The following is a 26,554-nucleotide window of genomic DNA, read 5'->3' on the forward strand; positions in this document are numbered from 1 at the left end:
AGGATCTTTTAGAGGGGATTCAGCTGAACTTTATGCCATGCTTTGCGCCGTATCCGCCGAGCACCGAAGGCAAACGAGCATTTCGGAATTCATGAATTTCTTACATGCTCTTCAATTAGTTTCAATTTGTAAAATTCGCGAGGTTTGAGACGGACGTTTTCTGGACCTTTTGAGGAAAAATATCTATGAAATTTCCGGAATGTGAAAAAATAAAATTTGGGACTAAAAATGCGGAACTTGGATTTAATAAAGGGGGTTGTCCATACCACCCCCTCTCCGACCCCCTTCTTATGACAGCCGTGACTATATACATAGAAAAGGACCCCATTTAAAGCAACCTTTTCTATAGCGCAGATAAGATGAAAGTGTGCAGAATTGAACATGGTCGAGACCAACAGTTGAACCAGAAATGAAATAGGTATGATTCGAAAAGGTAAAAATCGTGAACTGAAATGAGAGCCAAGACGTTTTAACGGACACGACTGACGGCTCATTCACTGCTTCTAAGATATTATCATAAAGTTTTGATTATGCAATATCACGACTGCGCGTAGACCTTCTTGCAACACTCCTTTGTCCGCCTAATGTACATTATTTCCTGCTAATATATGCACTGGATAAACTAGTAAATTAATCCAGCGAATAGAAATCTATAGGATCAGTCAACTCGGTCTATTGAAAACTTTCAATACCGCATTCCACATTGTTCAGTAGTAATTTCCTTGGGTAAACAAACCCACCTTCTTGCTTTTCAGGCATGATCAAGAAATAAACACTCATTCTACGGACAGAATTTCCATAGAGTTTAAGTCGTTTCCAACGAATCAAAAACGTAATCCGCTTCGTCGTGACCGCGTACCGCATTAGACTAATTCAGTTCTAATGTATATTTAACGTCTAAACAATTCGAGCTATATTTTTCACACCTAACGCGTCCCGGCCGCCATTATAATACCGAAATAATTCACCCACGCCATTAAAACCGAGATGCACCCAAAAGCATTTCCCCAGACAAACTTCTCGACATTTTTTCTGAATGAATTACCAAAACTTCATTCATCTTCTGGTTAGACATAGTATAAAAAGCGGCGATTATATTAGGGACAGGTGATTGAAGCTTTTTGTAACAGAGAGGATCAAACCAATCCTAATCCATTCCATTAGAAGACCATTGATACGTAGTACTTGAGAGTTTACTGGACCCCAAACCTTTGTGACACGACGAGCTATTTTAGTGGCAATGCTTTCTTCCCGAATATGGGCTTCTCCGTATGCTTCCGAACATTGTGTCTGGTATAGACGGAAAAGAAGCGAATACGAGTAAAAAATTGAATGAAATCTCACTCGTATAACTCGGCGACAGTCATTTCATCCGCATTTTACTGGAAATAAGGAGACATTTTGTGCACGAAATTAACTACCCGGTAGCTGTTATTCAATTGGTTGTGACGTGAGCGCATATTTAAAGGTAACGCCTCCTATGTGTGAAGAAGAGCATTGTAAGCTCTCGGTGCGCTCTATTATACCACTGATTTTAGCTGATACGTTTACATATGGCTGAACGGGAGAAAACGTATCTATCACCACACGTGTCTTCGCCGCAACGATTTCGTTACTGTCTGCTAGTAAATTCTTGAAAAAAAGTTGGAAATAATCTGCTGAAGATTTCATCAAACTCGATCGCGTCTTCGGTTGGTCAAATAGAATTCAAATTGGCCAACAATAACTATAACAAGGTAGATATTCTCATCTGAAAATTCTCGGATTCGCGTCCGTCACAACTGAATAATATCTTATCAGGTTTCAACGACAATGAGCGCACAAAGGATTACGTATTTGTAAAAGAACAGCGACAAAAATACAAAACTAAAGTTTTTAAAGTTCCGAACGTAAATTTGGATTAAAGTTTCAGATCGTAACGTATATGACGGTTTGTAGAGAATTTCTAACAATCGGGACAATGAACGGGGTAAGTTACTCATTTTCGCCGAGCATCCAACGAGGAAAAAGGATACATATTATGCTTGTGATCGTTTTACTGATCGGATTTTTGTCGTCTTACATCGATGCTTCTGCCGCCGGACCTTACCTGAATATGTTTGCTGGCCAACAAATTCCACCGGATCCTTGTCAAGACGAGAACGGAAATCCACGAAGATGCATTCCTGATTTCGTGAACGCGGCTTTCGGCAAGTTGGTAAAAGCTTCGAGCACCTGCGGTAAACCGATAACCCGTTACTGTAAAACCTCTTCCAACGATAAAGACGGGAAAAAGACAACTCAGTGTTATATTTGCGACGATACGCACCCGAAACGGAAACACCCAGCTATGTATCTGACTGATTTAAATAACCCGAATAATCTTACATGTTGGATTTCAAAACCTGACGTCAAAAACCAAAACATAACTCTGACTCTGTCGTTGGAGAAGAAATTCGAGCTGACCTATGTTAGTCTACAGTTTTGTCACACCAGACCGGATTCGATGTCAATCTACAAGAGTATGGATCACGGAAAATCGTGGGTCGAATTTCAGTATTACTCGTCGCAGTGTAAGAAAATGTTCACCAAAAATCCGAAAGCTATCATTACGAAAGCGAACGAACAAGAGGCATTGTGCACTGATGCCTATACCAACATCGACCCCTTGAGCGGCACCAGGGTGGCGTTTAGTACCCTCGAAGGTCGTCCGTCAGCTTACGACTTCGAAAATAGTCCCGTGCTGCAGGACTGGGTTACGGCCACCGATATCAAAGTCGTATTTAACCGACTGTATCCGTACGAAATCGAAAAGGAATTCGACGAAAAGGAAGAGAACGACAGCTATTTTTTCTCGCTGTCCGATTTTGCGGTCGGCGGTCGATGTAAATGTAACGGCCATGCATCGCGGTGTATCAAAGACCGCGAGGGTAAGCTCGTCTGCGATTGTAAGCATAATACGGCTGGGGTCGACTGCGAACGATGTAAACCATTCCACTACGATCGGCCGTGGGCGCGGGCAACGTCTACCAAAGCCAACGAATGTGTGGGTAAGTCGATGTACACCGATATCACGTTGCGGCGCTCTAAAGAATAATCTTAATTTTCAGCTCAAAAGGAAAAAATTTCAGAATCAGATTCGACAGAATTAACGCATTGTATTTTCGAGGAGCATGTTGTTTTTGTCATCACAAATACGTTTATCCGTTTCAAAATTGAAAATATTTCTAATCTAACCAAATACATCAGGTAAATTCTGCGTGATAGGATGTAAGAAGCGGAATAAATTTTCAAATCACTCGCTAAATTCTCAACGGATCGATGAAAAATTCAATTTCATTAATTGAAAATCCGCCATTGTTTCACGTTGCTAGCGAGTTATATTCTTTGGCTTTCGCGCATGTTTCATTAATCAACAAATTGTGTTTTTGTGTCAGGCGTTTTCATCGAAATATCGTCTCCGTCAAGTCAAACGAGTGTGAAATCCTCGCGATAAAAATACGCAGTGAGTTCGTCAAATCATTTACGAATGCTTAACTATAGCTTAATTCAATTTCATCTTAGTTTCTAATCTCGATGAGAGCGGATCAAAATATGGTAGGTTAACTCTATTATTATTCAAATTCAATGCGAAAAAAAATAATACACACGCACGTAGTTTTATCACTTGAAACGTTTGAAGTTGCGTTCATCAGGAAAATATTGACATCTCATATTTACGGTTATTCGGTTGTGTTAGAGGCATTGTATGCCACAGTCTCGCGCTATACGTTAACAGTACGTGTCCATTATAACAATAAGATGAAAAGCATAGCTCTAGGCCTGCTAAAATATCGACCTTTCTATTCGATGATGTTTTAACATTCCTGGGGAAAAATACAAGTTTAGAAGAGATGAAACCGTATCATTAAAGCGCTGTAATTTTCTATTTCTATATGCTAAAGTTGACTTAAGTTGAATATGTCCTTTTCGGCGCCCGTATCTTTAAAAACGGCATTCACAATGGTTTACTGGTGGTCTTATACTGGTGGTCTCGTATTTTTGTATGTGATGTTATTTAATTTCCACATCTCAGACGTCGCATATATAGATATGTTATAAACTAGACGCAGCGTGTCTGAGGAATCATTAACACTCTCAGAAAGGACGGGCGACATTTGAAAATTCACTTAACAGCACAGGGTCGATATACTGCACTTTGATTATCAACCTAATTGGCAGCCGACTCGATCAAATTATGGAAACCTCTCCACAAGTAAATTGAGAGAGAGAATGTCTCGATATTTTCGGTGTTTGCCTCAGATGCAGTTGTGCAGGATGGGTATATAAGTTTGTAAAGTAGGCGATTGATATGTATTTACCTTTTGCATCGCATTTTTCTGTTAAAGCTAATGTAAGAGAATGCAATTTAACTTTAAAACTACGTTATTAGAGGTTCAAGATATCTTAAATGAAAACGTATTCAATTCTTATGGATATATCTTATCTGAATTTGAAGAAAAGCTGCCACGTATATAGCTATCACGTGTATCTATAGGAAAAATAGGAAGATTAGTAAAATGTTAGTAGGTATTATTATCATTACAAATAACAGATAGAGATTTTATCGTTTGTGTAACGATTCAGATATCATCTTCACATCGGATAGATTCCGAACAGCTACGCTTTTAGGGACAATAATTAGCTGTATCCGGTGTGAAATATAGCTTCATATTCTACCGCTTCTTACTCGTGAATTGCCGAATAATGTTTGGTTATTGAGAAACCGTTACGACGGCGAAACTGCGAAAACCTTAGCAAAATAATATGGCGGAATTCCTGCCAGGCGCAAACCGAAACAGCTCAGTATGAGACGGTAACGGAGTTTATTACGAGCTTAAAAATCTACCTATACGCATCACTACCTTACAGTAAAATCCTACTCGTTGAATCTACGCGCTTAAATTTCAATCAGTTTCGCGCGATGGTTCCCTCTCGTACTATATAGAATAAAGTTAGATGTGATTTCATAGAATTCTCAGGTTTAATCATCCACCCGACGGACTTAACGTTGAAATCGATCGTATCGAGAACTATCTCTTATCACCGCGAATATGCGGAAAATAATAAATTTTCTCCGGAGTTTCTATCTAAAACGATAATCAGCTCGCGACACGATGGTTGTTGTTAAAGATATAGGAGATAGCAACGAGGTGAATTTCATTTTCATCGTCGATACTCTGTTTGAACAGCAAACACTAGACTCGATTGATGTCTCGTATCCACGTTCAATCGCCCGGTTATACAAAGTGCGTTCGCCGTAAAATTGCAGTTTTCTTATCGTAGAATTTCATGCTTGTTTTCACCATCAGACGATGCTATGAAGTGTTTATCGCCCTCAATCACGATGAGACATTAAAGGTGCTTCTTGGCACTTCATTAAAACATGTATACGATTCATTTGCGTATCTATATATGTACCTGTTTACAAATCGTGTATACTGAGTGTGAGGAAGATTTTTTTGTGACATAAACAAATACTGGTCAATTCTTACATACTCAGTCTACATAACTACGTATATTTGGTAATATCTAAAAGGTCCATGAATATTTTTCACGTATATATTTCAAGCACATCGCTAGGACTAGAATAGAAAGAAATTTATTTTCATTAAGATGTTAAATTCTTAGAAATTATTGCAAAGAGGTTTGGTATGAGGACAAATATAACGAGGTAATGGGGCTACGCCTGATCCGTAGGAAATCTTGAATTGAAATTTGGTTAAACCCTTCGATTTATGTATAGATTGCGCAGGACGATCCCTTGAATTTCCATTCACAGCTGGTGTATCGGAAGGATATAGCTGTCTGTTTATATATACCTGCAGAACTTACCGAATATGAATTCGTTCTTCCCTTCATATGATTGGATTTCATATTTGGCAACGTTTATTTAAGCTATCAGCGGGATATGACCCTCGTGAGTTTCCCTCAAGTGGTCCGTTATTTTACGCCATCAAAAGCTCGGAAAATTCTACAATACTGAATGAACCTATATACGGCGGTTGTAATTCTTTTCGCGTATGAAAATTCTTAGAGTTGTAAAGCGATATTCAGGTCTTCGACAACTTTTAAAAACCGTTCAAATAGTGTTATTTCGAAGTTAGAGTTGTATTCTATCCCGTGTACAAATACGTATTTTTAACATTTTATTCGGTTTTGGTTTCATAAGCCGATTAAACGAATTGATTTTTAACCTACATATCTTTACTTGAAACCTTTTTATGATAACTTTGCAATTCAACTATATTCGTTTATAGAATATGAAAAATGCGAGATGTACACCCGACACCATTACGGATATGTTCGTGTTTGTGTACAAATCCATATAAAAACTGTAATTATTTTACTTCGATTCTAAGTGTGCAAACATTTGATCATAAGATTATTTTCCATTTCTAGCTTCGACGTAGCGCGCAAATATTGGACATATAGCGCATATAAATCGTGAGTAATTAGTATGTATAACCATAGAGTCGACTGTCCGGGCTCTACTCGTTAACGGAGTTCAAGTATTCTCGAGAAGGCACACCTGCAAAAGGCCAGCTCTTCTCAGCCACTTCCATCGAACAAGTAGATCTAACCCGAAAAAATAACTACTTCAACAAACTATTCAATGATTTCTCTATCGATGTCACGTCGAAGGCTTATACTATACGTGTAACTAAATCACAAATACGTCATTAAACGTTTACAATTGACATATTTGACGCAAAGTGAAGATATTTAACATCCGAATTTCCCATAAAACTATAGTAAATTATTCATATAGAAAAGATAGTCAATCGAGTAATACAGTTACCAATCTTGCTAAAAGAAATAATACTAAAAAGAAAATGATTTGATTTTACAAGATGAAAAAGAGGAAAATAACAGAGATCTAAAAATAGTCACTAAGTTTCTGCGAGTTCTGTGGAGTTCAAAAGTTGACTAAGTTTTTTTTTTAGATTATTTCGTCTCATTCTGAACTAAATTCTAAGTGTGCACTGAACGCAAGTCATTGAAACAACTGGTGACGACACTGTCTCATATTCTACTCATCCCAATTAATTGACGGTTCTTAATTTCTTCTCGCATATGCAATCGAAGTGATCTCAACGCGAAATAGTTTGTCGGTATAATTAGATTTAGCTCGAACGTTTTTCAGTCAACAGCTTCCATTACCTGGCATTTAATTGACGGTAATTGCTTTTTAGAACGTGATTTTAGGCGAATTCTTCGCGCAGTCAAACTATACACCTCACAATGTCCCTCCCGGCGCGTATTTTATATTATTACTCATATAACGTTTCATGCGGATCTCGGCTCGTTTGGACATCTTATGATATACCGTTATTCACCACCCTAGCGGTACTTCTGCCGACAGAACAAAGGCCCACTTCTTCATATTTCCCTTTTCATGAACGAACACCCAATAAAACAAGTCTTTCAAGTTGACAAATCCGATACAAATTCGTATTTGCTTTAGGACAAATTGCCGGATATTGCCCGATTGTCACTACTGAAAGAAACTCGTAGCGATCTGATGCGTCAATGTATGACCGTGCTTCTTTGAAGTTCTCAAATAACCTGGACGTCTTAGCGCGTATTTCGCTCGAAAGTCACGAAAAGTGTAGACAGCGACAAAGAACTTACAGATTCCCATAAAGTCGTATACACGAATAACGTCAGCAACATGTTTGACAAAATGAACGTGATAAATCATCGAGCTGAACGTAATTTTAGACGATTTACCCGAATTATCACACATATATAGAGCCAAATAAGCCCGATTAATCATATAACGTATATTTTGCGTATAATCCGTCGAATTAGATCGTCAACTACAACTGACCAAACTACTTAACGCGCATTCATGACCAATTCACTAAATAAAGAAGGCTTTATAAAACTCATAATGACAAACGTGGATATTTCACACAACATCTACGTGTGGGGCCTTTGTATACTGACCGCTATCCCGGTCCCCAGGTGGCTGATTGGCAATAAAACTTTGAAAACGTCGTTGACATAATCCCATCTTGAAGGTGTGATTGTGTTTATGATAATACATTATTATCCGAAAAAAAATCCGATTTTCGATCCTCGTTTCACCTAAAAGTATGTAATCTTTTTATAACCCGAGTTTATAAATACTTTCACAAACATGTTCTCTCCAGATATACAAAGCTCAAAGTCATTAGGAAATTCTATATTTCCATTTAACTAGAAACATTTACTTATCGTGGAAAATTATAACGATAGATTTATAGAAGTGAAGAAAAGCTGTCATGAAGATATTTATTGATAAGATTAGTTAAAGCTGAGTATTATAGATGTGGGTTTTTAAATGGCAGCTCATGTTATTAAGCAAGTTTCTGTTAACAAAGTTACATCGCACATGGATACGTGAAGAGATACGATGCATTTCTCGACACGTTTCAGATTGATATCGAACCCAATTTCTTCACCGCGTGCGGGTAATGCCTGCGGTGGCGCGACGGACCTCTTATTAAATCGGCGTGATGCTTGAAAACGAGCTCGCTAATTAAATCTTAGTGAGCCCCTTTATACGTTAACTGCGCCGGACGGCTAAAGTTGATTAGAAACGTGGAAAAAACGCCGACGAAGCATTTATCTAGTGACTCAGTTCGTGTTAACTTGTTACAAGCCGTCGTAGTAACACCTTCACTTCCATCAGATTATATCTAGCTTGGGAATGGACGTCGTTAACTTTCGAATATCAGGAATTATAACATATCAAATAAATATTTGAGTGATGTTTTCAGAAGAAAATCTTGTAGATTTAGAATTTAATATCGATCGTGGAGAGCTATCATTAATTTCAGTTTAAATAAAATAGTTATGTATGAATATAGGTTTATAAGCGAAAATATGAAATAATGCCAGAAAATTGCATAATAGGTTTTGCTTTGTATAGAAACTGATGTATAATAGATAGAGAAAGGGATTCGAAATCGGAATTCCACCATCACGAGAAACCAATTACTCAACTATTACCGTAATTTCCTAGCAGTCATTTGAGAAATGTTTCTACAACTGTTATTCGCCAGTTGTTTGATACGTTTCATCCCTGTATATTGGAGAAGCGGCATTATTTACGCCTGAGAATACCTTTAAACACGTTCGCAAAACTGATTTAACGCCCGAGAACCTGTGAAAAACAAATCGCTCTCGAGTTGCAGCTATAGGTTGCTCGTCATATTTTTTCTTCGTTTTTTTGTGCGATATTTAAATATTTGTTTCCGTTTTCGATTTCCTTCGAATAGAACATCTGAACAAAAGCCATGACTCAAGAAATTGAAACATGAAATAGATATTATCAGGATTTCGAAAAAAAAACAACTTTTAGCGATATCTGGGTGTAGTTCTTTAAGGAATGTTCGCACGTCACAATTAGTGACGTCATAAACGTGAATTTATCTTCTGAGATGTGCTGGTGCTATAGAAGAAATATCTGTAAAACTTTATTGCAGTTTTTTTTTGCTGTTTGTTATAGACAGTAATGAGAGGGGGAATAATTAACGTGATTTGTGTTGCTCCGCTGAAATTAAACGTATTGCTAGACAAAATCAACATGCTTCTCTATAGGCGCATTCTTACCAGGAAAATGTGTCTAACAACCATGGATGTATAAACTCTAGTTTACACGTCCATGATCCGAGCGAAAAAAAATATGTTTTTAGACATAATTCGTCTCTGGTTTCATATTATTGATACATGGTTTATGACTAAATATGAGTAATTTACAATTCAAGCAATTCAATATATATTACTCTAAATTCCTAATATAGGAAATAATATTGTGGTCTCATGTCACGGTATATTTGGATTGTATTTTAGTCGACTGATACATATATAGAACTAAATTCAGTGACTGTGCACAAAGATTATTGGATCGCTAATAAATCTTAAAGCTTGAGATTTGAGAATAAAAATGATTATATGTCTCATCATAAGCCATAAACCATTGTGTATTTACGATTGCATCGGTATCAAAATTGTGCTTATATATGCTTTGTTTTTTTTATCCAAGGTAGATGAAAGGTGGAAAGGGAAAGATGGGGTTGAATTCATTTAAATACATGTTTTTGATTTTATTTTGCTGCCCCACCACATCACTGCAAATACAATACTTACTCTATGCTTAATATTGTAACTGTGGAACAAGGAAGCTTATGGTCATGTTTGCTTATAACCTTTTCTTTTTACGTATTTAAACACAAATGATTGTTTGTGTATCCTAATGTATTGTCAATACGGATGGACGAGTTAATGTTGTTTGAGACACTGGTGGCTTGCTAGTTCACATGTTGGTACAGGCTTTGGCAATATATATATTTTCAAATATATCATATTACGCACTTGCTCACTCGAAACTCATGGGTGCCTATCTTGGTGGTGTCGGATTTTGTACACATCATATTACTTCGTGCTGAAACTAATACTAACTAAAATTGGGACGAAGGCATCGGAGAAAATGTCCACTATCGGTCACGATGACGAAATCGTAAGATTCGGAGATTTCCAATTCTAACACGCCTAACACGCTATCTAATTGGCAACTGTTTTCTTTGTATACTTTCAGCTTGTAACTGTAACCTGCACGCCAGACAGTGTCGCTTCAATCCGGAATTATACAAACTGTCTGGCAACAAGAGTGGTGGGGTATGTTTAAAGTGTAGACATGACACTGCCGGGCGCAATTGCCACTACTGTAAACAGGGCTTTTATAGGGACCCCACAAAGCCTCTGACAGACCGCAAGGTCTGCAAAGGTAGGAAAACCATTTTACATTTTATTACAACTCTTTTTTATTTACAGCTTGTAACTGCAACTTGCATGCTCGAAATTGCCGGTTCAATACAGAGCTCTTCCTGCTCTCGGGGCGAAAAAGTGGCGGAGTTTGTCTTAAATGCAAGCATAATACGGCCGGTCGCCACTGTCACTACTGTGTAGAGGGATATTACCGCGATCCTACTAAACCCATCACTCACAGAAAAGCTTGCAAAGGTAGGACGAATATTCCTTACAATACGCACCATCAACCCAACCGCTCGCGACGATCCGTTTTTTATTCCTCTCTCCTCCGCTCTGTCCCAAGCGATCGATTTGTTTTCCCATCTTGCGGATGTGTTGCTTTTATCTCTGCATCTCTCTATATCTTATCGGTTATCAAGTATAGATAGCTATTATCGATGTTGTCCTAGGTGTTCGCCAACCTCTGTAGAGAAAGGCTCTTATAATCTTACTTACATTTCGTCAACCGACAGAATCTTCACGTAGAGAACCCAGCAAGGTTTCGCCACGTTCACTCGACTCTACTTTACACTTTGGCTGTTTGCCGATTACCTGGATAGGTTTTTTATCTTCGAAAATAATTGAATCATTGAGATGGACCCATTGTCGGGAGAGGCAATAATCATCATCTTTACGTAGGTTCCGGTTCAACAACAAGCGTTTTGAGTACGCCTTTCGTATTTTCCGATAACACACTCGGCGAGCGTGCATATCCCCGTATCTAATTCCTGCGCGTTCTTTGATAGAAATTGCAACGTTCATTACGTAAATGATAAGCGCAGGTGAGCGGTTCACCTCTGACCCAGACAATTATTTTAGCGTGAAAACGTGGTAGGCGGTATATGAGTTAAAAACGTGCACTGGCGCAGTTTTCTGATGACGAATTTACAGAGTTGCAAAAAAAGTCAGTTAGTGTTAATACGTTCTTCGAGTATAAGGAGAGATGGTGGCGGCTTAGAATTCACGTGATGGATGAAATGACTCTTTTCTCGCCGTTGGAAATACTTCATGTATTTTCTCAACTCATACGAATTTATTTCAAATTTATTCACTTCTGCAGCTTTCAAATGGAAAATTATGATCTCCAATCCTGGACAAGCGTCCGATGATTAAATCTTACACAGTTAGGATTAAGTGTAGGTATAACCATTTAGGATCTGCTGCATAGAAAGATCGTCGGAGCAACTAATGAAGCTAACCACCTAATTATATTGTCCTGTTGTCCTTGTTTCCACCGGGGTTTTGATTGGATAGTTTTCGTCCGACAAATTAAGAGATCTCGTACGCGGTATAGACTGGTGCGTCGAGATGGCGACCTTGACATTGGCGTATGTACGAGAGCTTTGATGAACTATCGGCTGGCCAGGTCATTATCCGACGATTTAATTATCTACATCGAAAGTGTGGTGTGTTAACTTCGTTACGTGTGAGAAGTGGCGGAAAACGTGTCTACAAGACGTAGAACTACATCAGCTCAGATGGAGAACGTTTCAGTCGACGGCTCGGAAGATAAATCATTCAAATAGGTCTAGAGCTCATCAAAAACCCGCGCGGCGCATTTATTTCAATCTCTACCTTGCGCTTAACGTGTATACTCGACGAGTTAAAAACGTGGAAACGGCACTAATGAGTTATTGGGTTCAACTTGGTATCGAAAATAAAACGGAAATATTGTCTATAAGTGAACAATGTCAAGGTTATTGGATATCAGCCCTGTGTAAACCCCCGTGGTTCAAAGATCAATCGTGGAATATCCCAAAAAAATACCAAGATCTCATCGCTTCCGATACTTGATTCGTCGATACTTTTCATATAGAATTTTGGAACTTGTTTTCATATCGCCATAAACTTTATCGGCGGCATCTCCTCATCAAAATGAACTTATCGCCGCCTTGAATAAACCAATCAGCGAGTTATACCCGTTCGAATGAGGTTTCGATACAGTATCTTCTTCGTTCTAGGTTCCCCGTTTAAATTTCCGATTCAGTCAATGCACCGGATTTCGCGTTCATCAGTTCAAAAGTAATGCATTTTGTGGATTTCTGTTAACGCTATCATCGGCAAGCAATTATTGAATAACGGAACCAATTTTCACGTCGAACGAAGCGATAGCTTACGGCGAGACGTTACTTCAACCATATCTTCTCGCACTTTCTCTTCTCTCTCTCCCTCTCTCTCTCTCTCTTTATACGCTTCAGCTGATGTGATCACACGATCCGATGCAGTTTTACCAAGTTTCTTGCCACCGGCAACAGATATATTCCTAAAGACCGGACTTGTGTCCAATTCCCTGCTGAAGACATTCGTTCGTCGTCATTCAATCAGAAATTCTCATCTTTCGCAAGCTTGTTCCGCGGGTTAATTGCATTTTCATTCTTATGTATAGGTTTTTTTCGTACCTTCTTGCTTCCGCGTTAGGACGCTATCCGATTGACACGAACCAATCAGCGCTCTTCTACGAAATATAAAATTCAAACCCTATCCATATGAAAGATTACCCCGAAAAAGGAATGAGTCGTAAATAAGGTTCGTTCCGAGAAATCGCGACAATTTGCTGTCGTTTTTATGCCTACTTATATAAGGTCTGCTATAACGAGAATTTTCATATGCACGGAGGAGTTTGGTTTTCCTATACTCGGAGGGGATACGAGATCAGACAACTTTATCACACATGAGAACACCCGTTTGATATCTTCTGGTTCACATGAAACGCGAATTTCCAATATCGAACTGCAGGGGTATTCATGTGCGGGGACAGTTTACATATAAACAGCGTTCAGGCAGACTCATATCTAGCGTAAGAGTGACTATTACTAGGCAAATAAATTTCCTGTTTCGCTGTTTCGATGAATAACGATCGCCGCGCTATTTCCTATGTTCATCGATAAATATCTGATAAATCGTCGGCAAGCGAAGGAAACGATCTGTCTCATCTACCTATCGGCGATAGGCTGTATACCTGACCAGAATGAGAGTATCCTCTAGCGAGCTTCGATATAAACATGCATCTCTCAAAAGGGTTTTGACGTATCCAAAAAGCGTATTTGTAGCGACATATCCTCTTGGAAATGAGTGCGTGTATCGACGTTTCTCTTGTAGAATTTGATTTCAAATTAGAATATATTTCTAATCTACTGGTCTTCATTTCATACAGATCAATCATTAAAGTGTCAATATCCAATTAGAACTATCACAAACTTATGATTTGATGACAGAAAATCAATCCACAAAAATAAGAATAAACTTCTTATTTTGAAATCTTTTTCAAATATTTAATCCTTAAGAATTTTGAAAACGTATTTTCATTTTCCCAAACAACAATCGTACCGTACAAACAAGAACCGAAATGTTTGTTAATCGAAATGTTTGTTTTGATTTGAAGAGAACAAACCTGACCAGTATATCGACAATAACAACGTGTATATATAAATGCAAGTATCATTTGAGTTTACGAAATTGATCTTTTCTCGAAATTTATCTATCGGCACGTATTTGTTTTCTGAAGATCACAATAAACCGAATTCGAGATATCTCGATTCGTTGGTAAATATCTAAATATTGCGAGCATGTTTCGTTTAGACGCAGAAAAAGGGATTCAATAACACTCGAATATTCTTTGAAAGTTTAGTGATATATGTCAAAGGCTCTTGTTCGACAGAAAACTGTTCACTTCCAGCGTGCACGTGTGCGCATTTTCACAGACGATTCTCTTGACATGGATTTTCAGATTCTTCCATTTTCTAGCACAATGGATGATCTCCATCTGGCCCTGCACTCCATATATATACATGAAGTCCTCTGTATTTACACCGAATCACATGGACACATCAACGTCTATATTTTTCCTCATCAATTCGCATCGAAAGAAAGATGTTGTGAATTCACAATTCAAACATTGTAGTTACGTTTGAATATTGAATAAGAAACATAGGAATCTTTTAACTGAAATTATATCAACCAGTCCTTCCTTCGCGATCAGCGATATGGAAAATATATGGGAAGATTATCTATAAATGGAATTACAAAACCTGTTGTGTTTTCTGTTTTTATTTCCTTCCACGAAAAGAAACGATCAATCTCCGTGATAAAGTGGACTCGGATATACGGAACTGTTTCCGGTGGAAAGACAAGTCGCTCGCAATCGTCAGAAATCAAATTACCAACTTGAACATCAGTTTATATTAACTTCCGACGCTTGAAGACACATTCCTGCGCAGGGGTTTAACACTAGTGATGACTCAATGCCACTTCTGTCAGGAAAATAGTCTCGATGTGGCTAATTTTGTCACCGTCGTCTAGAATTCCTCAGGAAAAACCGATGATTCACGGATAAATTGCTTTTATCTTAATAATGAACAATTTGCAGGATTTTCGATACGGGTAATTCAACAACAAAAAGGGGAAATCATCGTATTTCTGACTTCTGAGTGGAATGGACATTTCTAGTGGCATTTCTATTAGTAACTGCGGGCACGGGGAAGAACAGCTTCGCGAAGTTTTGTTGTATCGGTGAAAGGTCACGGGGCCTACCGCAGAAAATTTACATACCGAATAGTGATTGGTTTATACATTTCTTGCATGACTTTCTTAAAGATATTTCGCCTATTCATATGCAATTCAAGCGGGAATATACACAGTCTTCATGGGTGAGCTGTGTGTCTCAATCACAATAGTGGCCTCCTATAAAAATGACTGACTTAGATTAATCGGCTACATACAATAATAAACTCGTCGCTGACAGTAATGCAATTCAAACGCCTCGAAATCCGTGAGTCACAAAAGCATATCACTAAAAGAATGTAGTCGAATTCAGCCGATATTCTCTTTGTGCCCGCGCGGTTCTCGCTACAAAAGCAATTTTCTACATCAACACGGATAATAGCGGTTACAAATAAAATGGCGTTTATGCCAAATTTGACCTGATCACCTGCGACCATGACGGCTCGCCCTCAGCCGGTATACGGCTTTGTGAAGAGGTAACGCGCAGTTATGTTGTTACGTCTTGTGTTCGCGTCTTGATAACGATCTACACGTAGTATATTTTCCATTCAGTTTCAATTGCGTGGAAAATTGATCAGCAAGCTTTAATGCGTTATTATAATGCTGAAATATGTTCACTTGCGATTCGTGTACTCAGATTTTTATTATGTGTTTTTTTTTCGGGAACTCGAAATTGCTATACGAAACAAACACTTCATTCACACTTTCAACAAAATGACCAATGGCGTCGTCTCCAATACATTAAAAAAACTAAATCTTTCAAAAACGTACACTAACACATTTAGTTTTATGAATTAGCACAATTTCTATTCATTGCTATACTTAATTCACTCGGGAAATGTAAAGTAGCCGTGTAGTACAAATTGATTGAAAAAACAATTCGGTCAAAAATGCGTCATTTTCTTCTGTGATAACACATAATTTGTGAACAAAATATTAAGATGTCAATATCTTTAAAGGCCGTGTGTGCAAAATACAACAACAAAGAAAATTCTCACTCTTTTCGGCGTGAAAGATACCCCATACTCTTACATTACATTTAGCGTATATTTGAATCGACACGGAAAAATTCTTTTTACGAAAATAAAATAAAATTTGAGTTTCAACTTTCTAAATCATCGGATTTTACCGTCTTATTACGAGTCTATATAACGCGGTACAATGCATTTATCACTCCGACTTGTGTGCATTTAGATAAGAACACATCCACATTGAAGAACGACCACTTTTATGAATGCAGGTGATAATCTTATAATATATGTTTATATCTATGGATAATATTTCAGCTTGTGACTGTCACCCGGTCGGAGCATTAGGTAAAGCGTGCAACCAAACATCTGGACAATGCCCGTGTAAAGACGGTGTTACTGGTTTGACCTGTAACCGATGCGCGAAGGGATACCAACAGAGCCTGTCACGAATTGCGCCCTGTATCAGTAAGTTCATGTTTTATTTGCTTATGTAGTTTTTTTTTAAAATGATTCTATCATGTCATTAATTTTTGTCCGTACGTTTGAGATTGAATTGTGTAAATGTTGTCTTTTCTGGTCAAGCAAAATATTCGTCGATAAAAAATGAATATATATATATATATATATGTGTTTATATACTTATTTGTCCATATATAGAAAATTAATCTCTCATACTTTATCTTATATAGTATATTCACGATAATTTATCTAATATGATATTTAGCTTAAACTACATATCGTGCAAATGTAAATATTTCTATTCTGCGAAAAAAAATCTCGAAAACGATAGTAAGTCTACAAATAATGGCGAAGTATTTATGCATGTATTGTGAAGTATACGCCAACCAAAATCACGTAGGTTTTCTCCGTCATTAGAAGCCACGTATATGAAACGAACTTCCCTTATTCTGGCGATGAAATCCGCAGAGATTCGCGAGGAGTACGACGCGCAATCGGCTTCAACGCAGAGTGTGAACCCGACCGTGTAATATCAGTGCGGTTGATCAATGACTGCAACAATCAACGGCACTGAATTGCGACGGTAACGAGCGCCTAATGAACGGTGTAAGAACTCAGTAACCAGTTATCCGATCTTCAGTCGAACGTCGACCAAATTACACACCTACTTTGTAGTTAAGTCCATCGTTCGGTGACGCGAAATTTACAGATGATCATAATCGACCTCCGGACGTGTCTATACATCGAATTCCTCGTGCCTGTTACTAGCGACACAAAGTCGAGCATATTCATGAAAGTGAATATATAAATGTATATATGTATTTGCTGATTATCCCTGGGGATGGGGGGCATTTTGTGAAACGGAAAAAAATAATGTGCTACGCTTAAAGTCCTAACACGAAATGATGTATATCAATTCAAAAACCAGAGCCATCTCGGAATGATGTGGAATTCGTACGTACCACTTTAAGAACTGTGTATTGCGATACAACTCATCATCGGTTTTCTCAATTTATGCTTCGAGGAGAGCGACTTAACAAAAGCGAGTTCTTTGTCTCATAAAATATTTATATTCGCACGCCGCAAAAAGTGCCGTTCATTAAATCCGTCCGTACGAGAGTGCGATTGCCTTCGAGCACAACGGAATGGAGGATGAATTACGGTGCCGTTATCCCCTATAAATATGTAAATAACAAACAATCGACAAATGTTTCGGTAAATCTCCCTGGAGAAATTAATTTTATTTACGACTAAAGCGTCGGGATAATAAATACTGTCCAACGGACAGATTGTCACTCAGCCACCTCGTTTATCGCTCTGATTACCGGAAAACTTATATATAACTCTGGTCTGGTTGTTAATTATTCGCGCAGACGTAGTATTTTGTCTTAGCTATACGTAATCTGTAATTAGATTACGGGGTTGATTTACACACCACGAATTCCCCCCGAGAACTGACAAAACAACTCAGTCAACGATAGGCCAATAACGCGTGATTATTTCAATTTCTAAAAATAACAGCCATTCTATCGGCTCAAAAAAGGTCCAAAGATTATACGATAAGTATGAAATATGCCCAGTCAAGATTTCGCTATTACATAGGTTTTAGCTGGCATTTTGACAGATACATCTGTCGGTTTTATTTGAAAATACAGAATATCAAGCGTCATCCTTTTACAGAAGCTGCCGACCCTAATTCTTCCTCTGAACAGGGAATAGTTTTCAGAGAGAGCGACCCCACAAGTTAGTATGACAGGCATGCCTTTATTTAATTCATGGCGTTTATGGCGACTTCCTATCCATCCATACGCGCACGTTTCGGATCCTTTTGACTACTAAGGTTTTTAAGGAAACCTCACGAAGCCGTTCCACGATTCACTCAAAAATGAATACACTTCATTGAATCTGCTAGTTTTATTAGATAGTCGACTAAACAAAGCTTTAGTTACCGTCGTAAAAGAAGGAATGAATAAAAATAAGTGCCGTTTGCATGGCGTTATAGAAGCCATCGGGCTCTAACAAATTGCATGTGTCATCATTTGATGGATATAACATCGACGTGAATGGTGCATGACTGACAGAAATTGACCACCCCATATCTACCCCATCACGTTTATACCTTTTCTGATATGTTAAAGTAACATGAATTAACCAGAAAATATTCCGATTCTATTAAAGAGATTTATCTATGTTAATGTTTCATCATAAGTAACTTATTTCAAACGTTGTGAAATAAAGTGAAGATTAACGGATCTTTTACATACGACTAAAGTCATTACGTTTGAAATAAGCAACAAAAATGCTTATTCATATTTTTCTCTCATTGGTATTTTTGTGTATTTTTTCGTGATAATGCGTAATTATTGGGTGTTTGATATTGATTTCTGAGAATTCCTTGTATGTCCTTTACAGAACGACCTATCAGTGTACCGAAGGGCCCTAGCGTAACCGACAACGCATCTACGTACACAGGTATGCGCAAAAAGACAAATGAACAAAAATTTATTTTATGAAACTTTATAAACTTTTGAAAAGTTTTTTGTAACCATTATAGAAATTCTAAGAACTAGAAATAACTAAGAGTTTCTGGCTGACTCTCCAGACTGCACCTATACTATTTGATTAAATGTTATGTAGTAGAATTACCTTAAGTAATATTACAATTTTCAGCTAAATCTTGTGGAAAATGTAAGAAAAATAGCCGTAAAGCAACGCTCAGAAAGTATTGCCGTCGAAACTATGGTAAGTCAAATCTAAAATCTATGATTGTATCAATATGTTGATTTTATCTAATTCTAATATTTTGTTAAGCAAATGAATACAGTATTTTATGTGATGTAAAAGATTGTTAGTTATGAAATCAGCGCGGTTTTTCATCGCGAAATAGTTCATTATGAAATTAGCGCGCGAATTTTTTGCTTTAAAGAGATTTCGTCCACAATATGTTCATTACCGAATTAAATCTCGAATACGTCTTCAAAAGTGACGGAACATATATTATAAAGAGCGCCGATACTTTTGGCGCACCTTTTCACCGTGGAACAAGTCAACAGTTGTGGTCTTTCACACGGACGACCAATCTGTCGCTTGTTTTTCGTTGACAAGCGATATTGCATTCGATACAAATTTAGATTTATTCGATAGGTTTTATTCAAGAGAAAAGGTTGAGCCGTCAGCCTTTTATCGGTCGCGAACAATATTTCATTATATAGATACCTGACCTGAATAAGAATTCGCTTATTATAACCGCGGTCGAATAGCGTAAAGCAAACACGAAACACGGCGTGGGTACAAGACCGAAACTCAATTAATAAATTGCACCAATGCATAATCAAACTACATAAATGAAACATAGGCGAAGGTCTTTCGAAGAAGAACTTTTCTTGTTATCTTGCATTAGTTATGACTTGCGAAGTTCTTTTTTTTTGCATAACCCGGTTATAAACTTTAAACAAGTTGTCGCAGCTGAAGACTGAATGCGAAGATTATTTTTGCACATATTTCTGCCATATCTGCGCGTAAACAACGGTGTTTCGGCAGGGGTGGAATTTACGGATGCAAAATCCAATGATAAACCACGGACTCGACGAATCCATGGATAAACCGATCAGTCATCGAATCTCGGTGGTCGAGACTTTCCGCCTGTAAATCAATGCGTTAGCACGACACACGCGGATTTTTTTCGTTCACCCGCCGAAATCTACTAAATCAGAATCGCTCAATTCTCCATAAACGATAATGGAGTTAACGGGAATCGAACGTGCCCGGACTCGAAGAACGTGATTACCGGGATTTCTCGTTCGATTCAATTGGAATCAACCCCTTAATCAGTAACACCGATAAACAATTCGAGCGCTGACGAAATTGCGTCGACGAAATACCGGAGTTAAATTGTTTAGACGATCGACTTTGAATGAAAGGACGATAGATAAACCAAATAACACGAGCGAATAACGAGGTTAACAAATAAATTGAAAATTCCTTTTTGGGATCTGGAACGACAGATTCTATTCCATTAAGGAAGTTTAGCTTCACGCAGAGTTCCCTAATCGAGTGGCAATTTACTAAACGTTTTAATAAAAGGGTAGAGTGGCGAAAGTTCACTTGTTCAGATGTGGCTTCTATCGATTTGTGGGGAAAGATATTTTTTCTATCCAACGTTTTTCTTTTTCTAATTTTCAGCAATACAAGTAAACGTCAACTCGCGCGATAGTTTGAATACGATGGTGAAATTTACGGTGACCGTCAATCAGATTTTCAAAAAAGGTCGAACGAAGATCAACCGCGGAGACAACGTATTCTTGTGGGTTTCCCAACAAGATCTCGCCTGTAAGTGCCCGAAGATAAGAGTCGGTAGGCGCTACCTCGTTCTCAGCCATGACAACAACCAGAACGGACGGGATAGTCTGATCCTCGACCGAAAAAGTATCGTGATGCCGTGGACGGAAAGATGGGGCAGGCGAGTGCGCAGATATGCAAAACAGGAGAAACGAAATAAGTGCCGATAGATGGCGACACTTGATATGATACTCTGCGCATATATGGATATCGCATGAACGTTGATGATGAGTGCGTCTTGGGGTCACACGAGTAAAAATAAACATTAATTTTTGAGACTGCGAAGCGAGAAGAAATATCATAATAATCAATATCAATGTTTTATGATCCATAGCGAAAATATCTTTTCCTTATACGACTATACGTGTGACGTCATTGTAAATTTGAATGGCATTTCAACATTCCGGGTCAGGAACACAATAGTACGCGAAACGCAACAAAATTTCTGAACAGATTTGTTTCTCCTCTCTTGCATCATGGATGTTGTTTGTCCATGGATGGATCGACTAGAACTAAATATAAACTATCTTTGTTACGTCTATATTTAATACACACAGCAACTACGCATATACATATATATAATCCAACGAATATTATAATAACTATATTAATAATAATACGATAATGATCATAGTAATGATATTAATGATTATATAGTCTAAGTATTATAATATTTCGAGCAGTGAAAAAAATTATCTTTGTGTGTATTTCCGTCATGTTGTAAACTGTTGATGATTTTCGATGAAAAAGTACAAGTCATTATTATTATCAATACTCATAATGCATCGTAATAATAGAAATTTGTGTATATGTTTACTACTTACTCGATTAGAACAGTTTAAACTCTTGTAAATAAGTGAAGTATCTCTAAATGCAGAAGAAATAATGCTATTTAATATAAATAAGTAAAACAAGTCAATAACGTGAATGATTTACGAGGAGAAACGTTAATATTTTTATTGTGTTGATGTCGACGTCAAGCTCTGAAGTAGCTGGAATATAGAAGCTGTTTACGTAGGGCGGCGACAACGCTAAATCTGACTTGAAATGTTAATTGAAAAGGAAAGCAAAAGCTCATTACGGTATATGGTATATATACGGGGAGAGATGTCCTGGGTCTTCGTCAAATTCAAAACTTTCTGTTTTTATTTTGCTTATCGAGGCTGAACTTTGTAGTAGTTATTCGTTTTGAAAAATAAAAGTCGAAATCCGCATTTCGAAGAATAGTAATATAAAAAAAACGATATAACAATATGAAATATCATTTTTATTCGAACGTAAGAGCAATAACTCGAAACATTAGCGCCAGTACACAAATCAGAATGGCTATTCGTAATATTGTCAGCGTACGTACGTCTTAATGATTGCCAGTAGACATTGTAATGTTAGGTCTTCTATCCTTTGTGATTAACTGTTATCCAGTAAATGTATAATAATTTATAAATTCTTCTTTTCTGTCGTTGGTTTTTTTTGTGGATTCGCATCTTCGATTTCTGTGAGAGTAAAATAGATGTCTATCCTGGGATATGAATTTCAAGTTATCGATATTAATTCAACGTCTCTTGACGTCAGCATCTAATGTGTACAATCTCCACCAAGAAACACCGAGAATGGATGAAATTACGTAACATAAGATTTATTTACAGAAGTATCAATTCTATATACAGATACTAGTATAATTAATAAATATTGTGATATTACAACATAATAGTTTCTTATAGAAATAATTGTCTCATTTGATAATAAATGTTTAACATTATCATCAGTCCTTTCAAAAATGTCTCAAACCAATTTAATTCTACCACAAAAGATAAAGATTGAAGAAGTTGTTGGAATGATAGTATTATAGGTACGTGTACGAACCGAAGATAAAAATTCATTCAAACATCTTTTACTAGTATCACATTAAATTCAATTATTCCTAGAAAACGATTCACACCAGTGCTTATGTAATTAGAATCGGAATTGTCTAGACTAGACAATTTACAGGGCGGGCAAATTTCGTTTATCTTAAACCTTATTTTCCTGATGCACATTCACTTGAAAATCAAAAACGTATCACTTTTAATAAATATATCTTCGTGTTTTAGCACCAATACCTGAAAGCGGATAAGACATTTTTTAAAGTGAGATCAATTCGTGTTGTGGAGTAACAATATGAAACGGTAAGCCACAGAATATTCGAAACAGTTTCAAGTCGAAATCAGTGGAACGATAACGTCCAAGAATATTTGCATGAAGCTTTCAGTGACATGGAACTAGTCGGTACCTGGTAGGAAATGAGAGTCCATTAATCTATATTCTATCATTATCTGTTAATTAAATATGCAACGCAAAATGGCACACAATGAATTATCGTTAAATGTACGTTTATAACGTCTGATTCCATCTCTACAGGAAACGATCTATTTTACCGAATCACGTAACCCAACAGGAAATGCACGAGAATTGATGCTCGGACTAAATTCATCGCGCTTAGTTGCGAGATATTTAAAATCACGCGGCCTAAATCACTGTTTAATGTAAAATTTGCCTTCGTGACCCGAAACAATAAACGCGCGAATATCGGACTATTTGCAAGAAACTGATCAAACTTTATCTCCCCGCACAGTTAGGCGCATAAACTTGTGTCTGACAAAGAATTCAATTACTCAGATTGGTCGCGCGATGTTTGCACGAAAACTGAGCGCGATTATTCGCATATAATCAGCCACGATTCAGAACAAAAATACTCATCTAGTTTATAAGTGAAAGGCATTAGATGCGTCGTGAATATCAACTCACCGATTGGGGAAGAAGTCCTACAACTGTTTCATTTCTTCCCCGGCACACAGGCAACCGTGATTATGGCAATAAGCAGAAGTATAATGATCACCCAATACCCTGAAAATAGATCAGACAGATTAACAAACCCTAGTAACTCGAGAGGGCGAGGAATTTATTACTGCTGATGCTTAAAGTACTTCATAAAACAGGGTTCGAACAATGATGTGGCTTTTTAAACTTACAACATGAAGAACTAGACTTTCGGTCGACAGTATGAATAGCGCGGGTGCCTTCCAATAGTCGCCGGTCAGTGTTATCCACATGATCGGTTATATCATCAATCAAGTCTACAAAATATTAAAAATACTAACTTATCAACACCAAGCTGAAGAAAGAAATGCCAATGAAAAATGAGGATCAGATAAGAAAACCGTAATGAATGTACCACCAACACCAAATGATCCGGATTGATAGTAGGTATCACTTACCATTTTGTGAATCAACTTCATCGCCGATATCCAGAGCCATGTTTTTCTGTCGTCTGACAATATCTGATAAAACTCCTAAACCTTCGTCTTGTTCTAAGAAAAGAATTATATCGACAAAATAGAAAAAAGCCAATGGATAAATCTCCAAGTGCGCATCCCAGTTTCTCAGAGATGTGGATTTAAATTTGACAATACAGTTATCAAATATCAAATTTTAATCTCATTTGATTAAATATTGATTTCGTACTAATATTACAACAAAACTCTCAAGGAGCAACAAAGAATGGAATTTCAGAAAATAAGAGAAAAAACATATACAGTTCATCCACCACACCTGGCTACCGCCAAGTAAAAGCATGGTCCCGAATCAACTAAAATGCATTCAGCTTCCCATTTTGTTAACAATTGTTAATTTAAGAATTAATTCTAACTCATATGCGTGAAACTAGGTCCTAAATAATTACAAGTAGTTTTACCTTTGATCATAAGCTGTTGTTTGGCTCGCATTTCACCGACAGATAAAGCAGGTGTGTCTTGTTCGTCCCACGTATCTCGACTTCTTCCGTCAGCTCCTCCAAACAATTGTGATCTAAAGTGATAATGATACATCCCCTGTAGAATTGATGAATAATAAGCCTTTCAGTTTAGATCGAGATCATGGAGCTGGCTTTCATTCGACATTATATAGTCAATAGGATCAATGACAAAGATCCCGATTAAATAGAATAAGTTTCACAGGATGTAAATTCACCACCTATCCTCGAAACATCATATCCACAAAAACATGAAGACAGGACATCTTTACTAATGTTTCTTACTTTGATGCATCCGATGTTTCATTCCTGAAAGCCTGGTCGATGCGAGTTTCTAATGTACACAGCTGATCCATCAAATTCTGTCTACGATCGGCTTCACGAGATGATCTGAGATGTACAGTTAAAGGATTAACACAGAAATAAGGAAGTAAATATTTTGCCATTCGGTATTCTAGTAAACACTATTTTGCATATACAAAAGATTAGAAAAATAACTTTTACAATTAGAGTTTGAAACAAAATCCGAGTAAGATTTCAGGGTTTGGGTTAGGTCCAGGGTTAGATTTAAGGGTTATGGGGAGTTAAATGACAAGCATTAGGTTGTGAACTACATGTATATGTAGTTAAAGGAAGCTTATGAACTGATGGTCACCAACATTAGTTACCAATCAGAATGAGCTAGAGGCAAAATCGAAGCGTCTACAAGAATAATACCGCATTGGGAAAATGTCCACTTACGAGAACCAACAGGAAAAATCTATGAATTAATTTCAGAATTGCGGCTTTAAAATAAAACGCGTTTAAAATAATCCCTTGTGACTATAGGAAGTGATATATCTCCAATGGTTTTCTTAATAAAACGGATACAGACTTCGAGCTGATTTCATTAGATTCTGTCGCAGATCGCTGATTTTTGCAGCAAACTGTTTTATCTCTTGACGAATTTGAGTATTTAACTGTAATGACATCAAAATCAACAATTAAAACTGAACAACAAGTCGCGAAGTTTAAAACACTACGAGCAAAATTGTAACATACTTTCACTGGATTCGCTCCAGTTCTCTTCATGGCATTTCTTTCGTGAATCATCTCCATGATGCGTTGTCCGATCTTGTCGGAAACGTCGTAATCTTGTATCCTAAAAAAAGACACCCGCAATTACTTCCAAAAAACGGCCACCTTTCCATTGCGCAGTTAAAACACCGCTATTCTGGAATCTTTAAGGCAAGTGCATGAGTCGTAAAGCAAACCTATGCCTGCCTAAAGAGCTGTTAACAGCAATCATAAACATTGGAAATTAAACAATTGGTTACAGGGAAATGAAACCTACCATTTGTCTCCAGCCATAGTGGAAGCTTTCTTCAACTTCGAGTGGGTGACTTCTGGATTGGAGTCAGAGATAGGTGACGTTAGTAACCTGGTAACCTGCTACTAGTGGCTGGAATTGGGAGATAAGATAGGCATTTAATTTGGCCTAATCAATACTAAAATAGAAGTTGCAATAACTTGCAAAGTGATTAAGACGACGTGTGTCCATGATCTGATTTGATTTATTGTGAAAAAAAGATATACCGTAAAAACTGCACTGAATAAACGACGAATGTTCCAATCTTAATTCATTTATTGGCAAAACTGTTTAGCAGCGGGTGTACGTGTTCCTAGAGATATATTTACCCTA

General features: G+C 37.4%; 2 protein-coding genes across 4 annotated transcripts; one reads left to right on the plus strand and one right to left on the minus strand.

Annotated features, from left to right (window-relative positions):
- Window positions 1-1,510: 1,510 nt before the first annotated feature.
- LOC141903743 (netrin-1-like) lies at window positions 1,511-22,502 on the plus strand. Of its 3 annotated transcripts, none has more exons than XM_074792016.1 (7): window positions 1,511-3,029; window positions 10,607-10,795; window positions 16,605-16,754; window positions 18,429-18,491; window positions 19,161-19,220; window positions 19,419-19,490; window positions 20,931-22,502. In XM_074792016.1, exons 1-7 carry the CDS (start codon window positions 1,925-1,927, stop codon window positions 21,254-21,256), a joined length of 1,965 nt encoding a protein of 654 aa, XP_074648117.1. In that variant the 5' UTR covers window positions 1,511-1,924; the 3' UTR covers window positions 21,257-22,502. The 3 variants fall into 3 exon arrangements, with proteins under 3 accessions (XP_074648117.1, XP_074648116.1, XP_074648119.1); XM_074792015.1 differs by lacking the exon at window positions 10,607-10,795 and adding an exon at window positions 10,843-11,031 and having other exon boundaries at window positions 20,931-22,501; XM_074792018.1 differs by lacking the exons at window positions 10,607-10,795; window positions 18,429-18,491 and adding an exon at window positions 10,843-11,031 and having other exon boundaries at window positions 20,931-22,499.
- A 262-nt stretch (window positions 22,503-22,764) lies between these two features.
- Window positions 22,765-26,501, minus strand: LOC141904094 (syntaxin-8-like). Its single transcript, XM_074792553.1, has 10 exons — window positions 26,449-26,501; window positions 26,207-26,314; window positions 25,915-26,014; window positions 25,744-25,832; window positions 25,159-25,263; window positions 24,817-24,929; window positions 24,341-24,433; window positions 24,095-24,199; window positions 23,871-23,969; window positions 22,765-23,185 (listed from the first exon to the last, which is right to left on the minus strand). Exons 2-9 carry the CDS (start codon window positions 26,221-26,223, stop codon window positions 23,899-23,901), a joined length of 693 nt encoding a protein of 230 aa, XP_074648654.1. The 5' UTR covers window positions 26,224-26,314; window positions 26,449-26,501; the 3' UTR covers window positions 22,765-23,185; window positions 23,871-23,898.
- Between the last annotated feature and the right edge of the window lie 53 nt (window positions 26,502-26,554).

The sequence above is a fragment of the Tubulanus polymorphus genome, chromosome 4, assembly GCF_964204645.1.
Source record: "Tubulanus polymorphus chromosome 4, tnTubPoly1.2, whole genome shotgun sequence".
Classification (NCBI taxonomy): domain Eukaryota; kingdom Metazoa; phylum Nemertea; class Palaeonemertea; order Tubulaniformes; family Tubulanidae; genus Tubulanus; species Tubulanus polymorphus.